Source organism: Cetorhinus maximus, chromosome 1, assembly GCF_964194155.1.
Source record: "Cetorhinus maximus chromosome 1, sCetMax3.hap1.1, whole genome shotgun sequence".
Lineage (NCBI taxonomy): Eukaryota > Metazoa > Chordata > Chondrichthyes > Lamniformes > Cetorhinidae > Cetorhinus > Cetorhinus maximus.
Genome location: NC_135879.1, coordinates 206,777,283 through 206,797,345, shown reverse-complemented (window position 1 = coordinate 206,797,345; position 20,063 = coordinate 206,777,283). Strand labels below are relative to the sequence as shown.

At 40.3% G+C, this 20,063-nt stretch overlaps 1 protein-coding gene across 12 annotated transcripts in view; it reads right to left on the bottom strand.

The window, feature by feature from the left end:
- Window positions 1-20,063, bottom strand: part of tcf4 (transcription factor 4) — a 578,439-nt gene that overhangs the window by 269,969 nt on the left and 288,407 nt on the right. For 10 of the 12 annotated variants that reach the window (XM_078552205.1, XM_078552262.1, XM_078552187.1 and 7 more), the window contains one exon: window positions 15,462-15,500. The exons of 1 other annotated variant lie outside the window; for it this stretch is intronic. In XM_078552205.1, the coding sequence (XP_078408331.1) occupies window positions 15,462-15,500 (39 nt within the window). Of the gene's footprint in view, window positions 1-15,461; window positions 15,501-17,749; window positions 18,054-20,063 lie in introns of those variants that run through there. One more of the 12 variants, XM_078552281.1, reaches the window with a different exon arrangement.

Genomic DNA, 20,063 nt, shown 5'->3' with positions numbered 1-20,063 from the left:
TGTCGGGCGCGCGCCTGCACGCCTAGCATAAAATCCTGCCCATTAGAAAGTTAAGAACTAGAGAACACATATCTCACTAATTTAAAGTTCTATAGGAAGAAACTTACAAATTGCTAAAATAGTATACTGCCAGGTTCCAAAGAACAGCAAACTGAACAGCAAAAGTCACCAGTTCAATTACATAAAATGCCAATAATTGAAACGGATCTTGAAGACTTCATTCCTTCCATAATCAAAGAAAGAAAACAACTTTTACAATAAGTGGTAAAATAACAATACAATTTTGGTTGAATGCAGATACTATTCTTAAATATAATTTGTCAAACGTTCCTCCTCAATTTTTTTTGAATGACATTCAAAAACAAGTCTGAATTCAGATCTATCCTTCCATGTAACTTTAGAATTGTACTGAAGTGGAAAGCGAATTAGCTGCTTCTTGACTGACAATCCATTTGTTTTTACGAGTGTTGACTGAGGCAGGGTTGCTGGGAAAGCTCCCTGCTCTGAAATAATGCCACGGAATTTTTAGCATCTATTAGATAGCCAATATTGCAACAAAAAGTGGAACCATGAAAAGGGATTACCACAATGATGGACCATCAAGGGAGATGGAAAAGAGGACAAAGTGGACAATTGTGCTATAGGCTATTGCAAGATTGAAGAGGACAAGAGGAAATTAACACACCTTAGCTCTCGTCAAACAAGATGGTGTGAGCTAATTTTACGAGGATAGTACCAGCAGTATAGACAAGATGTAAGTAGTGTAAATGGAATGGTGCGTGAAGCAAGCACAGAGCTGAATGACAATGATGTGGTCAAGAACCTTAGATACCAAAATTGTGTTACTTTGAGAAAGTAACAAGCAACATGGATATAGGGACGTCTGTAGATGTAGTGTACTTGGAGTTTCAAAAGGCATTCAACAAGGCGCCACATCAAAGAACAAAGAACAAAGAAAAGTACAGCACAGGAACAGGCCCTTCGGCCCTCCAAGCCTGCGCCGATCATATTGCCCATCAACTGAAACATTTTGCACTTCTGGGGTCCGTATCCCTCTATTCCCATCCTATTCATGTATTTGTCAAGCTGCCTCTTAAACACCACTATCGTACCTGCTTCCACCACCTCCTCTGGCAGCGATATCCAAACACTCACTACCCTCTGCGTAAAAAACTCGCACCGCACATCTCCTCTATAGTTTTCTCCTCTCACCTTAAATCTATGTCCCCTAGTAATTGACTCTTCCACCCTGGGAAAAAGCTTCTGACTATCTACTCTGTCCATGCCACTCATAATTTTGTAAACTTCTATCAAGTCGCCCCTCAATCTCCGTCCATCCGAATTTCTCCAACCTCTCCTCATAGCTAAATCAAAGATTACTTCTCAAAATAAGAGCTCATGGCATAAGGGGGTAACAAGTTCGCATGGATAGAGGATTCGTTAGCTCACAGGAAGCAGAGTGTCAGGATAAATGGGCCTTTTGCGGATTGGCAAGCTGTTACTAGTGGAATGCAATGGGGATCAATGCTGGGTTCTCAATTACTTGGATGAAGGAGCTGAAGGTATGATAACTAAATTCGCCGATGACACAAAAATAAGTGGGAAAGTAAGTTGATAAGAGGATATAAAGAGTCCACAGAGAAATTTAGATAGGTTAAGTGAGTGAGCAAAATTTGGCAAATAGAGTATAATGTAGGAGAATGTGAACTTGTCCATTTTGGCAGGAAGAATAGGAAAGCAGAATATTATTTGACTGGAGCCTACAGAACCTTTTGGTACAGATAGATCTGGGTGTCCTGGCATATGAATCATAAAAGGTTGGTATGCAGGTACAGCAAGTGGGTAGGGAGGCAAATGGAATGTTGGCTTAAATCATTTTTTTTATTAATAAAGGATTAATTTAGTTTTGTAAGAAACCCGTAAGACTTGGTGGTCTTATTACTACTGAATTCAAGGCACGCATCTCGAAATAAATACAAATTGTAAAATAATTGTGGCAGTTGTTTCAAGTTTCCCTCTGGAATTTGAACAGCTCAGCATTTACCATTCGCTATGCCATAACAAGCTGGCTTGAGGGACTGAATAGCCTACTCCTGCTCCTACTGCATTGTCCCTGACTTATATTAGTTGGCAGATACTTCTTGTAGGCAGTGATCTCTACCCCAGCCAGGAATTAGACCAGCTGTGTTTTGAAGGTACACAAATTATCAGCACTCACTGGACAAGCTGATAAATTTGTTCCACAACCCTACTAATCTCTGGGAAAAGGAGAACTACCAAACATCTAACCTACGTCTTTCTTTTGTTACAATTATGGGGTTTCTAAAATTATTATGCTTTGGGACTGTGTCTTTAAATTTAGACTGAAGTTTGCCTAATAACAGGTCTAGGTGTTGGAACTCTTAGAGATTAAAGGAATGTCTAGATTGTTTTAATGGGAAGGTGGTGCAAGGTGTTTATACTTACACAGCAGCAGCCTGTGTGCTAACAGTGGATAGACTGTGAGTCTCCAAAGTCCCAGAAAAAAAACTGGAACTCCCTTCCTAACAGCATTGTGGTGTCCCTACAACACACGGACTGCTATGGTTCAAGAAGGCAGCACACCACCACCTTCTGAAGGGCAATTAGGGAAGGGCAATAAATGCTGGCCTAGCCAGTGATGCCCTACTCCCACGAACAAATATAAAACTGATGAAGATGTCGGGTTGTAAACTGTTGTGCTTTAAACTGTCCATTAACTTCCAAGATAAAAGAGAGTTCAGCTCTCAAGGACAGCTAATCAACATCTCTGCCTGGATACAAGGGCCGTATGATTCACATTACCATGGTGATGGGCTTTGAAATGGGAAGGATACAGAGCAAGCCGCTATATCATCAGGTTACAGGTTTTCCCAAACTAACACTGAATATCACAGACAGGGTCTACCAGGGTCTGAGAGGATGAGAGCAGCAAAAAGCTTAAAGTCTCCATGGTTCACCGCACAAAAAAGCTTATGCTCGGATTGAAAAGACCGAATTTGTGAGGAGTTAAAACAAGGCTATAAGATTCACCTAGCTTGTGCTAGAGTAAGATCTCCAGTAACACTCTAACCGTGAAGGACAGTGTTTGGGTTAGAAGTTACTAGGCTGAGAAAGGAAAATAAGTAAATCCCTGGGAGCTAAGAATCATTTTGGACTATTCTGGGAGAAATGAATGTCTACTTAAAGGACATTATACTGCATACCTCCGCACTGAGTTTTTTGGTTGTGCTAAAAGTAAGAAGGGGTATTCTGTTCCGTGGTTAAAGTTATAAGTTGCCTGCAAAGATAGTTCTTGGTTAGTAGTGCTTTTAGTCTTATGTTACAATAAATGTCTAAAAACTTGAAATCTTGTCATGTCATCCTTTCAGCTATTAACTAGAAGCTCAAATAAAAGAGATCCTCTATGGAGATCATAACACCTTGTGTAATTTATATGAATTATCCTTGGTCTTCTACATACCGTCAAATTGAAAGAATTTGTCAGTGTGCACTTAATTTAGGTATATTTATTATTTCACAGAGCTCTGTCAAAACAACCCTGAATTTGCATGTCTCTGAATTATATAAACCTAATTCCTTAAGCCTATTGGGTAGCTAAAGTTTTTTTTTCTAAATTGGGAATATTCCTTGTAGCCCTCCTCTGAACATTTTCAAAAACCAACGTAATATCCACCATGTGAAGAGACCAGAACAGGATATAGTATTCCAAATGAGGTCTAACCAAGGTTTTGTGCAAGATCAAAACAGTTTGTTTGATTAGAATTGGACAATCCCATGAATGCAGTCCAGTCCCCTATTTGCTTTGGCTGTAGCTCCAGTCAGTTTGCTGCACCTTTGTCTGTCGATCAGAAAATTGAGAGCTCAAGGCAAAATGTCAGGAGTTGAAACTCAATCTAGACGGATATTCTAGTGCAGCAGTCAGGCAGTACCACCCTTCAGAAGATAAACTGAATACCAGTTTAGTCAGTTTTCACAGTTCAAGTTGATAATAAAAACCTCATGACACTGTATGAATAATTCCTGGCCAACATTCCTCTCTCGACTTACGTCTCCAAAAGAAAAAGAAGTAATTGGTTATTACCACATTGCAATTTATTGAATCTTCTTGTGTAAAATGGATGTTACATTTTCCTACATAGCATTTGGAAGTCACTGGCAAAATTCTAGGGGGAGAAATTTGATCTCTACACTACACAGCCTTACATTCACCAAAGATAGACAGTGTCGTAGATCGCTACCTGTACATCTTGCATGGGGTTCTCCAATGATATCATTGAAATATGCCACGTAACTATCAGTCCATGGCACTGCCTGGTCCTGGGGAAGTGATGTAAAGCTGCACATTGGGGGCACAAATATTCACTATAGCATTCTTGGGTTAGGAAGATGAAAACACAGCCAAGGCTAGACGCTAGCAGAATTAGACTTTATTATGAAGCCCTCTGCAAGTAACATTCTCTCTCTAAGCTCACAAATGAGGGATGATCACTAGGGAAAGTAATCTTTGGGCAACGGATATCTACAGACCGTACAGCCCAAGTCACCTTAAATACGTGAAAACCAAATTTGAAAACATTTTTCAAACTTTCCTTCTCATGAGCCCTTAATGCTCCTGTTAACTCGAGTACCTGTAAAATGTGAGGCCCAAGTGATTGCTATTGGTTCAGCCTTGCTGCTATGTATATTCTTTGCTTCAGAAAATGATCTATAGTGTCAGATTTTGAAGAATAATGAAAAAATTGCTAGTCACTCCAATTTGTTTTAATGCAAAATTATTTTTTTCTCTGACCGATCTTAAAAGATTTGCAAGTTCAAGGCTTCCAGTAACTGAACTTGTATATACCGAGAACTGAAGAGCTGCTAAACAACAGGTGTTTATATCTATATTGCATATATAAGACATACAGATAAAGAACAGTGGTTCACTTGCAAGCAATGTACATATAACGTGAATTACACATTCGCTTGCATCTCCTATTGTTACAAGTTTTTACAATCTCTCCAGCTGTGCATGTATATTACCTAATTAACTGCTAGAGAAGTGGTATTACAAAACACAACAAAGCAGGAAAGGCGTTGAGGCAACACCTGCAGTTGCCTCGAAGGTACACCACAAAAAAGACTAGTGAGCACAGAGCTTGTGCTTACTTTGCTAATCTCATCCAGAACATTGATACCAATGCCATGAATGGCCTTACTATCCCTGGACTATGAACACGAGCCAGAGCAAGAGAAGGGCCAAGGCGAAAAGTGGAAAACTGCTAACCAGTCTTTCATATTGGAAATGACTGGCATTAAAACACCAGGTGAAGATGGAATTGACATTGTTTCGTTCTTAAGGATCAAATAGTCTGTCAACTATCATCCTCAAAGTTCATTTTTGAACAACTACCCACGGAACGTTACTCTTGCATGATCAGTTGCTTAAGAGGCAGGGTTTGAGAATTGGGATGACAAAGTGGCAAGACGTGTCTACCAAGAAGCACTTATTGTGCCACTATTCCTCCAAAGTGCTAAGGATTTCTCCTGCCCTCCTAAATTATACAATGACCAGTTTTGTGGTTGGCTGAAGATACACGGAAGTCCAGCAAAATATAAGATCATAAGAAATAGGAGCAGGAATAAGCCATTCACCCCTCAAGCCAGCTCTGTCATTTGATAGGATCATGGTTGATCTGAATGTGGCCTCAACTCCACTTTCCTCTCTGTCCCCCATAATTCTTGACCTCCTTGTCAATCAAAAATCTATCTAACTCAGCCTTGAATATATCCAATGACCCAGCCTCCACTGTTCTCTATGGAAGAGAATACCAAAGACTAATGATACTCAGAAGAAATTCCTCCTCAACTCTGTCTTAAATGGCAAACTGTAACTAGAGGAGTGTCACCGGGATCAGTGTTGAGACCTCAACTGTTTACCCCTTATTTTTAAACTGTGTGCCCTAGTTCTATATGTTTCAACACGATCACCACTCATTTTACTAAATTCCAATGAGCATAGGCCCAACCTGCTCAATCTTTCCTCATAAGACAACTCCCTCATCCCAGGAATCAGCCTAGTGAACCTTCTCTGAGCTGCTTCCAATGGAAGTATATCCCTCCTTAAGTAAAGAAACTAAAACTGCACACAGGATTCTCGGTGTGGTCTCGCCAATACCTTGTACAGTTACAGTAAGACGGTCCTGCTTTTATACTCCACCCCCTAGCAATAAAGTTTATTGTCCCATTCACCTTCCTAATTACTTGCTGTACATTTGCGATTTGTGTACAGGGACATCCAGATCCCTTTGTACCACAGCATTCTGTAGTCTCTCTCTATTGAAATAACATTGTTTTTCCATTCTTCTTGCCAAAGCGCACAACCTCACAATTTCCCACATTATACTCTTATCTGCAAAATTTTTGCTCACTCAATTAACCTATCTATATTCCTTTACAGACTCATCATATCCTCCTCACAACTTGTTCTCCTAACTATCTTTGTATCCTCTGCAATTTTGGCCACAGTGCAGTTGGTCTCTTCATTAATGTAGATCGTAAATAGTTGAGGCCCCAGCACTGACCTGTGACACTCCTCTAGTTACAATTTGCCAACCTGAAATGACCCAATTATTCCTGTTTGTTAGCCAATCCTCCATCCAACAATAAGGTGATCTTTTCTTGTGCAGTAACTTTTTATGTGGCACCTTATTGAATGCCTTTTGGAAGTCCAAATATACTACATCTACTGGTTCCCTCTTATCCACCTTGTTTGTTAAATCCCTAAAGAACTCTTAACTAATTTGTCAAACATGATTTCCCTTTCACAAAACCATGTTCACTGCCTGATTGTATTATGATTTTCTAAATGTCCTACTACTACTTCTTTAATAATGAATTCTAGCATTTTCACAATAATAAATGTTAGACAAACTGGCCCATAGGTTCCTGCTTTCTGTCTCCCTAATTTCTTGAATAGCAGTGTTACATTTGTGGTTTTCCAATCCACAGGACCTGTCGAGAATCTAGGGAATTTTGGAAGATCATAACCAATGCATCCGCTATCTCTGCTGCAACTCCTTTTAAGGCCCTAGGTTACAAGCTATTAGGTCTAGGGAACTTGTAAGCCTTTAGCCCCATTAGTTTTCCTAACTTTTTTCTCGAGTAATCATGATTATTTTAAGTTTCTCCTTTGCTTTTCTACTCTTCTCCTGTTCTTGAGACACTTTTTGTGTCTTCTGCTGTGAAGACAAATGCAAAATACTGGTATAAAGTTTCTGCCATTCCCCGTTTCCCATTATTAATCCCCCAATCTCACCCTCTACATGACCAATAATCACTTTAGCTACTCTGTTCATTTTTATATACTTGTAGAAGCTTTTACTGTCTATTTTTACACCTCTTGTTAGTTTTTTTCTCATTATCCAATTTCTCCCTCTTTATTACATTATTAGTCACCCTTTGCTTGTTTCTGAAATTTTCCCAGTCCTCTGGGTTACAAATGTTTCCCCACTCTGACCTTGCTTGCTGAGGCATTCTTCTGTTTGTATGCTCTGGTCCTTCTTGTCACAATCTGGTTATCAATACTTGTATCATTACCTTGCACCATTGTCTTTTATTTTTTCTTGAACTTTGCAAATCTCCCTCAAGCAAACCTGCCCATCCACTTTATGGTTTAAAGCCCTCTCTATATCTCTAGTTATACAATTTGCCAGGATACTAGTCCCAGTGCAATCAGGTAAAGGCCGTCCCATACCTAGCATAACGGAAGATGGTTGTGGTTGCTGGAAGTCAATCATTCCCAGTTCTGGAACATCACTGCAAGAGTTCCTCAGGGTAGTGTCCTGGGCCCAACCATCTTCAGCTGTTTCATCAATGACCTTCCCTCCATCATAAGATCAGATGTGGAGATGTTCACTGATGATTACACAACGTTCAGCACCATTTGTGACTCCTCAGATGCAGAAGCAGTCCGTGTCCATATGCAACAGGACATGGACAATATTCAGGCTTGTGCCAGTAAGTGGCAAGTAACATCCACACCACACAACTGCCAGGCAATGACCATCTCCAACAAGAGAGAATGTAACCATCACCCCCTGATGTTCAATGGCATTACCATCATTGAATCCCCCACTATAAACATCCTAGGGGTTACCACTGACAAGAAACTGAACATATATATATATATATATATATATTACACACACACACACACACACACACACACACACACACACACACACACACACACACACACACACACATTGGCTCCAAGAGCAGGTCAGAGGCTAGGAATCCTGTGATGAGTAACTCACCACCTGACTCCCCAAATCCTGTCCACCATCTACAAGGCACAAGTCAGGAGTGTCATGGAATAATCTCCACTTGCCTGGATGAGTGCAGTTCCCACAACATTCAAGAAGCTTGATACTATCCAGGACAAAGCAGCCCATTTGATTGGCACCATATCCACAAACATTCACACCCTCCACCACCGACACACAGTAGCAGCAGTGTGTACCATCTACAAGATGCACTGCAGGAATTCACCAGGCTCCTTAAGACAACATCTTCCAAATCCACGACCACTACCATCTAGAAGGACAAGGGCAGCAGATAGATGGGAGCACCACTACCTGGAAATTCCCCTCCAAGTCACTCACCATCCTGACTTGGAAATATATCACCGTTCCTTCACTGTCGCTGGGTCAAAATCCTGGACCTCCCTTCCTAAAAGCACTAAAAACACTTGGACTGCAGCGGTTCAAGAAGGCAGCTCACCATCACCTTTTCAATGGCAACTAAGGATGGACAATAAATGCTGGTCCAGCAAGCGAAGCCCACATCCCATGAATAAATAAAAAAAATTGTAAGCCAGACCAGGTAAGCTTAACAAATTTCTTTCCCTAACATTTTTACAGCAATCGATGATAGTTTCATGGTTACCATTACTGAGCTTAGCTTTATAGTTCCTAATGTATTAAATTAATTTAAATTCCACCAGCTGCTATGGAGAGATTTTAACTCATGTCCCCACAGCATTAATCTAGGCCTCTGAATTACCAGTCCAGTGACATTACCAATACGCTGCCACCGTCTCCCCCAAGTAACTTTCTCCTTCTCTGATATATTTCAGTATCCAAAGCCCCAGTTCCATGTCATCTATATGGAGCCACAGTTCCTCAAGTTGCAGGCATTTTTTGCAGATAGGGTTGTTGTGGATCACACATGTGTCCAGAAGCTCCCACATGCTAGAGCGGCAACACATCACCTGCCCTACCATCTTAATGGGCAGAATTTTTTGCTAAGCGTGCGAGCGCGCACCTGACCCGCTCCACATGACATTGGGCGAGTGTCCCGATGTCATCGCACACTCGCGCGATATTTTGGTTGGTGGGCAAATACTGACAATTAAGAGGGCAATTAAATCCATTAATGGTGCAATTAACAGAGGTTTTTCGTTGCCTATCCAACGTTACGCTTGGCAGACTGGCAAATTAGCCAGGCAGCCTTTCATTTTTCAGGAAACCTCATCCAAGGACGGGGTGAGGTTTCTGTTAATAAATAATAAAACAAAAGTGCATGGACAGAATTTTCATCTTGCACATGTTCAGGTGCCTGATTCTGATGTGTGGGCATTTCTTTCCAGATTTAAAAATCTTTTTTTATTGCATTTAAATTCTTCAGCTCCCTGAGGGAGCCCTCTGCCTTCAGGGAGCTTTCATTCTGTGCCCCCCACCATGCCCGCACTGACTTCAGCGCCCACCCTCCTCCCGCCCCCACCCCAGTAGCGCTGAGCTTCTCAGCACATGCTTCTATTAACTGGCCAACCAGCGTGAAATCATGGTCAGGGGCTGATCGTGGTCAGGGGTCCGTTCCCCGGCTGCTCCTGGGCCCACCGATTGTGGGCGCCCACCAAACTAAAAAATCCTGCCCTATGTGTTTCATTTAACTAATTTGGTTTCAAGTTTAGAAATATCACTCAACAATTATCCGTAGTTATGGAGATTAATTAGTTATGCAATAAATTTAACATAATACTTATATCTCTCCAACACCAGTTTATACTACTACCCCAGTTTATAAAAAAGTGCTTAAACCCCACCAATCACCTACTTTCCACCTAACTAATGCCTCTGGGCTTCAGATCTCGGGTCTTGCTGCCTCCAGCTCTGTCTCTTGGACCATTCCTTTTGGTAAAAGGTCAGAATAGCATTTCCTCCCTCACTGCACCAAATTCCCTCACTTACCAAAATCCCAGGTTTAAGCACTCAGTCTCACTGTACCCAGTCTCGAGTTATACCTTTGTGTGATTATTGATCATGGAAAGTGAAAGGCAACCATGATTACAAGCAAAGTAAAAGCAAAATACTGCGGATGCTGGAAATCTGAAACAAAAACAGAAAATGCTGGAAAAGTTCAACAGGTCTGACAGCATCTGTGGAGAGAGAAAAACAAAGTTAACGTTTCAAGTCTGTATGACCATATGGCTCGGAAGAAGGGTCATACAGCCTCAAAACATTAACTTTGTTTTGCTCTCTCCACAGATGCTGTCAGACGTGTTACAATTTGCTTGTAATCTCGGGGCTGGCCATGGCCATGGTGCTACCCACCAGCCAAAAAACCTGTGGCAAACCTGTCACAACCATTTCTGGCATCCCGATGGGATTAAATCCCAATCAGGAACTTGACTGCCTGCCATCGGGGTTTCCAGGCCTTTAGAGGCAAAGATCCAGTCTCCAAGAGCTGCCGGCTAATCAGATGTTGGAGGCCCAAGGAGAAGGAGGTGAGGCAGGTCCTGGTAAAACAGGATAGATGTGGAGAGCAGAGAGAGCCTTTGAGGAGGGCAGAGGGTAGGGTTCTTCCCACTGGGGCATCCCTTGTTGCCTGTGGAGCTCTTCCACTTCCCCAGCTCCCCACCACTGGTAGGTGGGAAGTGGCCATTAATTGACCACTTAAGGGCATCAACTAACCTAGGGACAGGGAGGCTGACTTCAAACTTCTGCCCCCCATCCACCAACCTCCAACCAGCTTAATTGAAGGGGTGTGTAGGGTGGTGTGGAGAAGAGTCACGATGACAACGGGCTCTCCAATCTGGTAAGTCAGTTTAAAGTACTCAAGATGACAACCTACATTAATGGAAAGAGAACATAAACTATTAATTGAAAATCAGAATACTGCAGAGGCTGAAAATCTGAAATAAAACAGAAAATGCTGGAAATACTCAGCAGGTCAGCAGCACCTGTCGAGAGAGAACACAGTTAACGTTTCATGTCAGTGACCTTTGAAAGGTCATCAAACTGAAACATTAACTCTGTTACAAGGCCATAAGAACATAAGAGATAGGAGCAGGAGAAGACCGTACAGCCCGTCGAGCTTGCCCGATCATTAAATATGACCACGGCTCATCTTGGGCTTCAACTCCACTTTGCCACCTGCTCCCCTTACCCCTTAAGAGACCAAAAATCTGTCTATCTCAGCCTTAAATTCATTCAATGATGGTGCATCCACAACCCTCTGGGGTAGAGAAATCCAAAGATTTGCAGCCCTTTGAGTGAAGAAATTTCTCCTCATTTTAGCCCTAAATGATCAGCCCCTTCTCTGAAACTGTGTCCCCTTGCTGCCTGACATGCTGAGTGCTTCCAGCAATTTCTGTTCTATAACAACACTCCCATCCAGGTTTTGCAACTGTACTTTGTTGTTTTAATTGCAAATTGCTCCTCCATTTTTCTGAAGCAACTGACCTTTGCTAAGATAAAAGTCCACAGAGACCAGAGCCCTCCACCAAGTGGTCAAACTGTGTGTGTGAAGCTGCTCAGTGGGGAATAATTAGGTTATTTAACTGCAGACCCACCCCTCCCCCAGCTTCCCTCCCCCAGTTTGGTTCTCACCCAACATCAACACACTTGAACTTTCAGTTGAGGTCCCTGGATGGAAATCAGAAAGAGGAACCTTAACTGATACTTCCCAATTGTAGCTTCCAGGTAAGAAGTCCAATAGTAGCACCCTAACTGCTGCCGTGCCTTAGATCAGCCAATTTACTGTGGACAATATAAACCTTAGAGCTTTCCTGTACTCTGCAGCTACGTTTCATACTGGGCAGTAGATTAAAACTGAACCATCAGAATGACAAGCTTTTCAGTTCAAGTATCTGTTATAAGTTTACTAGCTCCTTTCAATGGCTTTTTTTAAGCAGTTATGTCATGTGACAGCCAATACAATATATAGGTTTTTGGAGATTGTATTATATCAAATATGTCCTATTTCTAGTCTCCACTTCTTTTTCTGACTGAGACCTTGAGTACAATGACATGGATTAAGCTGAGTCTATCTGCGGGCAAAACATCAACTGTGTTTCATTAAAGAGCTTTTGTGCAGTTCATCGACTTAAAAAAACAGATTTTTCCATAACAGGAAAATGAGCAATGATCAAACAGATTCCAGGTTCAAATCATGCAGACCGATAAGAGTTCAATGACACGGTTGTAGAAGTTCTTGAGGTGAAAGGTCAATGTTTACGGATAATCAACACTTCTCAGCGCGCTCATTTTGTAGGGGAAACCTGCATCTGATAGATAAAACTTTCTTTTCATGTTTTGATTGCATTAACGGTATGAGCTATGTGTTTAAAGGTGGCATGTCATTCCAAATCAGCATGCAGTTGAACAGAGGTTTCCAGGATGACAATTCCAGCAGAAGTCCAACATCCAATCAGAAAATGCTTCTTTCTTATTAACCTAGTATGGAGAGTGCTGTAATATGTCAACTCCACACTTTTGTACCACACAAGGGATTATAACTATATTCACCACACAGTGGCGCTTTTCTTCCCTATGGCTATGACAGTGGCTGAATTTGTGTCAGATAATGAATGCAAGCAGAGTTAGTTCTCGGCTATTTCAGGTACTTCATTAAATTTTTTCCAGTGTGTGACTGGTTACAACTTTTCTAATTTATAACATAAAGACCTGCATTTATATAGCATCTTTCAAAAGGGCTAAAAGAAAATTAACCTCTGAAGTGAAGTCACTGTTGTAAAGTAAAGAGCCTTTCATAGGATGCCACATGTAAGATATGTGACAAAGGTTTGGAATCTGGGACCAGGTGGCAAAGTGGATTGAAATATGGGGTAGGAATTAAAGGGGGTTTCTCAGACTGGCAGAAGATTGGAAGTAATATCCTGCAGCAATTCATGCTGAGACCACTGATATTCAACATATAGATTACATACATCTATCAACCATGCTTAGTTGGTAGCACACTTGCCTCATTTACAAGGTTCCAGATTCAAGTCCCACTCCCAGTCTTGAGCATAGAAAACAAGGTTGGCAGTCCAGTGTAGTGCTGAGCAATCGTTGCACTGTCGAAGGTGCTGTCTTTTGGATGAGAAGTTAAACTGGGGCCCCCTTTGGCTGCTCAGGTGGACGTAAAAGATTCCTTGGCACTATTTCAAAGAGTAGTTATCACCTGTGTCCTGGCCAATATTTATCCCTCAATCAACATCACAAGAAAGAAAACAGATTATTTGGTCGTTATCACATTACTATTTGTGGGAGTTTGCTGAGCACAAATTAGCTGCTGCATTTTCCTGCATTACAACAGTGACTACACTTCAAAAGCACTTCATTGGATATAAAGTGCTTTGAGACTCGAGGTGGTTGTGAAAGTGCTATATGAATATCAGACTGCTTTAATATTTAAAATGATTTGGACTCAGGAATTAGAGGCAGCGTGTTGACATTTGCAGACGTTATCTAATCATGTGCGTGCATGCATAACAATTCTATGATTCTGCAGGCATGTGCGTGCATGTGTGACAGGGATGGGTGGATGCAGAGGTAGCAGTATAGCTAAAATTTAGAACTGTACCAAAAATCAGGCTTGCAGAATGGGCAGATAAATGGCAACTGGAGTTCAATATGACAATGTGTGAGATAGTTCATTTTCTAAGAGGAATAAGGAGACTACTTATTCCTTGGAAAGTAAGGAACTAAATGGAGTGGAGAAGCAAATATCTAAAAATACAGATACATAAATAACTAATGAATGGGCAGAGGAGTATAAACATCAGCACAGAGCAGTTGGACCAAAGTGGCCTCTTTCCCTGTTGTAGATTCTGTGTAATTCTATGCAAAAAAAAATTTAAAAAGCTACATGTGGTCTATTTTTCCCTTCTTGTGGTTCTTCTTTAATTTTATCCCTAATGTAAGACTCTAATGTAAGTGAGGATGATGAGCAATCCCAAGACCATGTCCCTCTACAATATAAAATGGTGAGAACAGGGATGAAGTTTATTGTTACATTCATGTTCTAGTCCTCAAATTCTGATCAAACATCCAAAACTGCTGGTTTACTTTTGATTACCAGTACTATTTCCATTCACATGGTTGCCTACATTATTAGCTTATCCAACTACAGAGCGTCACAGCTGAGTTAATCTGTCCTCACCCAACAATCACTGAAGCTTTATTTTTAAAAATGTTATGATATTAAAATGCTGCTGCAGTATCTCAAAAGAATTAATATATTGAATCCATTCTTGCAACAACATCAAGTTGGATGGGTTCAGCTACATCTGTAAAGACCTGAATTCCAAAGAACATCCATTCTACTCAGAAGCAAAATAAAAAAGCTTCACCATTATATAGCTGACCTGTAATTTCCCAAACCAACAACTTCAGCTCTTAAATAAACTGAAGCTCTGGCTTGTTCCTCCCCAAACCCATGAAAACCATGGACACTGCATGCAGAGTAAATAAAGAACCTGAGAAGAATTGCCATGAGAAATTTCAGAGTTGTTAGTCATGCAATATCAGAGTTTGTAGCATTTGAAAATCAATGTAATATGTTCCGCAATATACACCAAGGATGGGCATTTTTAAAAATAATAATAAAAATACATTCAGGCTGGAAATGGTACAGCGATTGACAGAGTTATATTTTTATTCTATAAGCGTGCTCTCTAATTTTACTGTCCAATAGATCGATAAATCACGAGAGTGAATCTCAGATACAATTATTCAAACACAAATTATCGCTCAACGGTGAGCAGCCACGTGTAGCCTTTCAGAAATCTTTTAAAGATTTGCTTGATTTCCAACTCAGGTGAAAAACTATCCACTATCTGGAAGATAGCCATTTAACTCTCAGTTGTCAGTTACAGCGTTTTTTTTTTCCCTTACTGTTTTCTCATCTCCTCTGCTACTGGCATCAGCCTATGGCAAGGTACAGCTCCACAAACTGTTCAGTATTTTGCCACAGCAAACATTTGAGAGTGCGGACAATGAGTTTTATCATCGCTGTGGAGGCACCTCAACAAAGGATTGTGGCCTCCTCCCATTTGTTTTCCAATGGCGCGTTTTCACAAGGTGGAAACAAATTAAGTCTGGCTGCAGCAGCCAATGAAAATGAAAGCAATACCTTCTGACCTTACTGGAGTTAATTGAAACAGGACTTACCTTTGATCGCATTCCTCTTCTCATGGCAGTCAAATGGAGCTAGAAAAAAAGAGAAAAGAAAGGGCTTAATTTTTATTCAACTGCATTTCATTAATGGGATGAGTAGAGAGAGGAGCTCAAACTGAAATAAATTAATTCTGTTCACAAAGATGTGGAATGAGGAGGATGACAATGGCCATATATTAACAGGAATACTGCACTTATAGCCCTCAGACTAATTTGAACTCGCCTGAAATACAAATTTGTCAATTTCTAATGGATTGAAGTAGTAATGGTTAATGTCAAAAATAGCAGGCAAATATTTTTTCTGCCTCCCCAGTTTCTGTTTGTGGGTAGAAACAAGATCACTAGTGGCACAACCACCTCTTCTGTGCCTGCTACACAATGACACATCTTTAGTACACACATACCTTAACATTATTTGTTGATAATTTTGTGGGAGGGGAAGAGGAGACAAAGGCCAATTGAAAGGGGGTGATCGAGAGAGAAGAGCTGATTGGGAGGGAGAAATTGTTAGAGAGGAGTCAGAGGAAGAGCCAATCAGGACAGGGTCAATCGGTGCGAGAGCAGGGGTGAGGAATGGGATGGAGCTTGACAGGGCCAATTGAGAGAGAAAGGGGGATCAGGAGTTGGTGAGGGGTATGGTAAGCATGGTTGGTATGGAGAAAGGTCAATTAAGTGGGGGGGAATGACAAGGAGAGAAGGACTGATTAGAAGGTGAAGGAGGTAATGAGATGGTTGGGAGAGAAGGTCTGATTGGAGGTGGCCAATCCAGAGGTGGGTGATGGGGGAGATCGGGAGTGCGGCAATCAGGAGAAGGGTCCAATTGGGGTGAAGGTTGCAATGGAGTGAGAGTAAGGCTGTGATCAGTAGCGGGGTGAAGATGATGATGGAGATTGAATGATTCTTTATGGGCTGCTGGTTTGGCTGAATGTAGACCTCTTTCAGTTCTGAGCACAGCTGACAACCTGAGATCAACTAGGCAAGAGGCCATTGATTTGCATATGCAAAGTTGGCTCATAATATTAGAGGATTAGTTGCCTGTTTAGTATTCTAAAAACGGATGCAGCGCTATCAAATTTGTAGGCCCTTTTTTCTGCTTCCAGTGGAGGAACTGAGTTTGTGACCTGCAGAGATTACATGAAGTAACATTACATTTTATGCTTGGCCTTAAATGCAATGAAGATGGTGGTCCCAATATAAAGTCCAGTCACTGAATCAATGTGAAATCCCTCTTCTCCTTATAAAAATAGATTCTTTCTCAGGACAGTCAAAATCAGGCAGTTGCCATATAGGTTGGTTTACAATAGACATCTATCAGTATTTATTTTTAGATAAAAATTGTAGACAACAATTTTGCTGTCAGTTTGATTTTACACAAGGTAACCCCAAATTCAATAGGAAAGCGGCTCAATCTATAAAACGCAGCCAGAAAAATCTGGTGAGGATCTGAGAAGCAATTCTCAAGGCATTTTTCTGCAACAGGTAGAGAAGTCTCCCAAAGGTATAGGCACAATAGATTTTACACTAGTTACAGAGGGAAAAAAACACTCAAGTCAATACAGCGAGTTCCGTGCAGATGACAATAACACACAATACCCTAACAGCACAATGTCAGTCTTCATGACATGGAAACAGATAGATCAAAAATAGGACACAAGAACAAAGCAGATTAATTCCTCCTTTAAGTGCACATACTTTTAAAAATGACACGCTTAACGTGACAGAGATGATGGTTATATTTCTTAAGCTAATTTGATTTTTTTTATATCCATTTAAATTCTCTTCCATTCTTCTTTCATCATCCCACTCCAAAGACTCTTTTGGGAGTCGGGGGGGGGGGGGGGGGGGGGGGGGTGGAAGTTATATTAGGGCTCCCTGGCAGTCATACAAAAGTCAGATACTGCCTATGGGAAAACAAAGAAATAAAGTGAGAAAGGGGTATGAGTGATGTGAAATTGACCTCCATTACTAGCCACATTTTCGTTTTTAATTACAAAAGTAAAAATATCAAGAAACACATCAATACACAAATACAATACAGTCAGAGCTGCAGCAGAGTTGTCTGCCAACAATTTAACCCTGTGAGGACGTAATATCCTCGGCAGTTTATGAACATTTATGAGCGCATTCACATTGAACCTTCTTTAATAAAACAAAACAGTAGAATAATGGTGTCTGTATAATGGCAGAAGATTTTAAATCCAATCTTCACCATGTTGAACTCAGGGCTCATTTCATCATCTTCTACTTCAAATTGTTCTTTCTCAGGATTGTGAACTGCTTACCTGCCTCAGTTTCCTCCTCTTCCTGCAATCTTTTAAAACCCAAGCTTTGTGTCGCCTGAACAGTCCTTGATTTACTGCATCTTCTCTTCTACTCTCTTTGACCTTGATAATGTCCTTGCTGGCAGTTCAACTTTGTTTCTCAATAATAGTTTTTAACAAAACACGTTGCAGTGTATTATAAAAGGATCAAGTTTTTCCTTGGTGCAAAAACGTTCTTACAATCTTCAAAAGCTTAATATGCCTTAAACAGGACTTTACCAAACTAAACGTTAAACCCTCAGCAAACTGTAAACTTCCTTCTGCTTCACTGCAAAATAGGCGTGCAGTGTATATTATAAATCACAGTGTCATCACAAACAAATCACAACCAGGCATGGTGCGTACTTAAAACGTTTTCTCACTTCCCTTTTATAAAAATGTTAACAGTTGGGGAAGTTACGATTCTACTGAAATAATCTGGTAAACCGCCATAATAAAATAATTCCTGTGATACTCTGCGTCGTGGTGACGGTGCAATCCTTTTAACTGTATTAAGAAGTGGTGGAATACTTGTTCTGTTGATGTCTTCTTGTCATGCAGTCTATGATAAGGCTAATAAATTATATAGTGGGTGCTGTTAGCCTTGCACCAATATAAACTGTACTGTACAACTGAAGAGCAAGGTAACAGAAGCGTACTTAAGCAAGTGGTGCCAAGCCAACTCCAGGCAGTAATTCAGATAAAACATGGCTAATCTGTACCTCAAGTCCATTTACCTGCCTTTGCTCCATATCCTTTGATCCCTTTAACTAATAAAAAAATCTATTGATCTCATTTTTAAAATTTTCAATTGACCCAACATCCTTTTGGAGGGAAAGTTTGTTCTGCATGATAAAATGTTTCTTGATTTCACTCCTAAAAAACTTAGCTGTAATCTTAAAGTAACATCCTCTTTTTCTGGATTACCCTAGCAGAAGGAATAGTTTTCCTGCATCTATACCATTCAATTCCTTTATCATGTTAAACATTTCCAAACTCAAGGGAATACAAGCCAAGTTTATGAAATCAATCCTCATAATTTGACCCTTTAAAGCACAATTTCAATCTGGTGAATCTGCACCGTACCCCTTGCAAGAAACAATATATCGTTTCTGTACATCTCTTTTGTGGACTAGATTTTAGTGATTTGTGTGCATGGAAACTTTTGATCCTGCACATGCCCTAGGCTTTCACCATTAAGAAAATATTCTGATTTGTTCTTCTCAGATCCAAAGTAGATCTTACATTGACCCCGACATTAGCCTCCAACTACCAGAGTTGTGCCTACTCACTTCGTCTGCCAAGATTCCTGCTTCCATCTACGCAACTTACTGTGCCATCTAACTTAGTTTCACCTGCACACTTGGATGTACAACTCTCTAATTATTCAGCTTATTCATTAATATTTACGATGGAAAGCCGAGGTCATAGTGAAGATCCCTAAGGAACACTACTTGGCACATCCTTACATCAGAGAACATTTCTTTAATCCTACTCTGTCTCTTACCTCCCAAATAATTACTGTTACTTCAGCTCACTTAGTTCAAAGCCAAATTTAAAAACTAGGACCAGAAAACTGTTAACATGTATTTTTTAATGTTTTCAGGAAAATCTTGTGAGCTTGCAAAACAGCAATTTAGAATCAACCTTTCATTTAAATGGTTCTTTAGAAATTATAATCATAAAAATTCTGAGGTGGCAGCAAAACCTGTATTATCTGCAGTTTATATTAGCAAAATTACAAAAAACGTTATCCTCAGTTTATATTAAAAATTTTAGAAAATTCAAATATGCTAGCTGTTCAGAACTGTTATACTAATATTTCATCAAAACAATCAACTCCACCTCTACGATCATGATTAATACACATGCATATACACATATATATCACTGTACAAATATTTAACAATATGATGGCAATTGCTGAGCTGTCAACATTGGCGAAACATTAAGAGTGACATTTAGAATCACCAATTTGTAAAGCCATTTAAACGAGTTGCATACAAAGAGGTCACAAGGTATTTTTTCTTAAAAAAAAGAGTTCACCACCCCCTAATGTGTTGACACTATTGACCAGAGATTTAAATAAGTGACATTGTTTATGCAGGCCAGCATTAAAACAAGTAACACAAACAATTTTTATTGGGAATTTTACACTATAGTAAGTTAAATACTTGCATCTGGAGGGGAAGAAATGCACTTCTAGCTATCAAACGAAAAAAAAAAACACACGCTTAGAGAAAACAGAAAACAAATAGTGAACATTGCACATAAAATTAATTTCTGTCCACTGTAA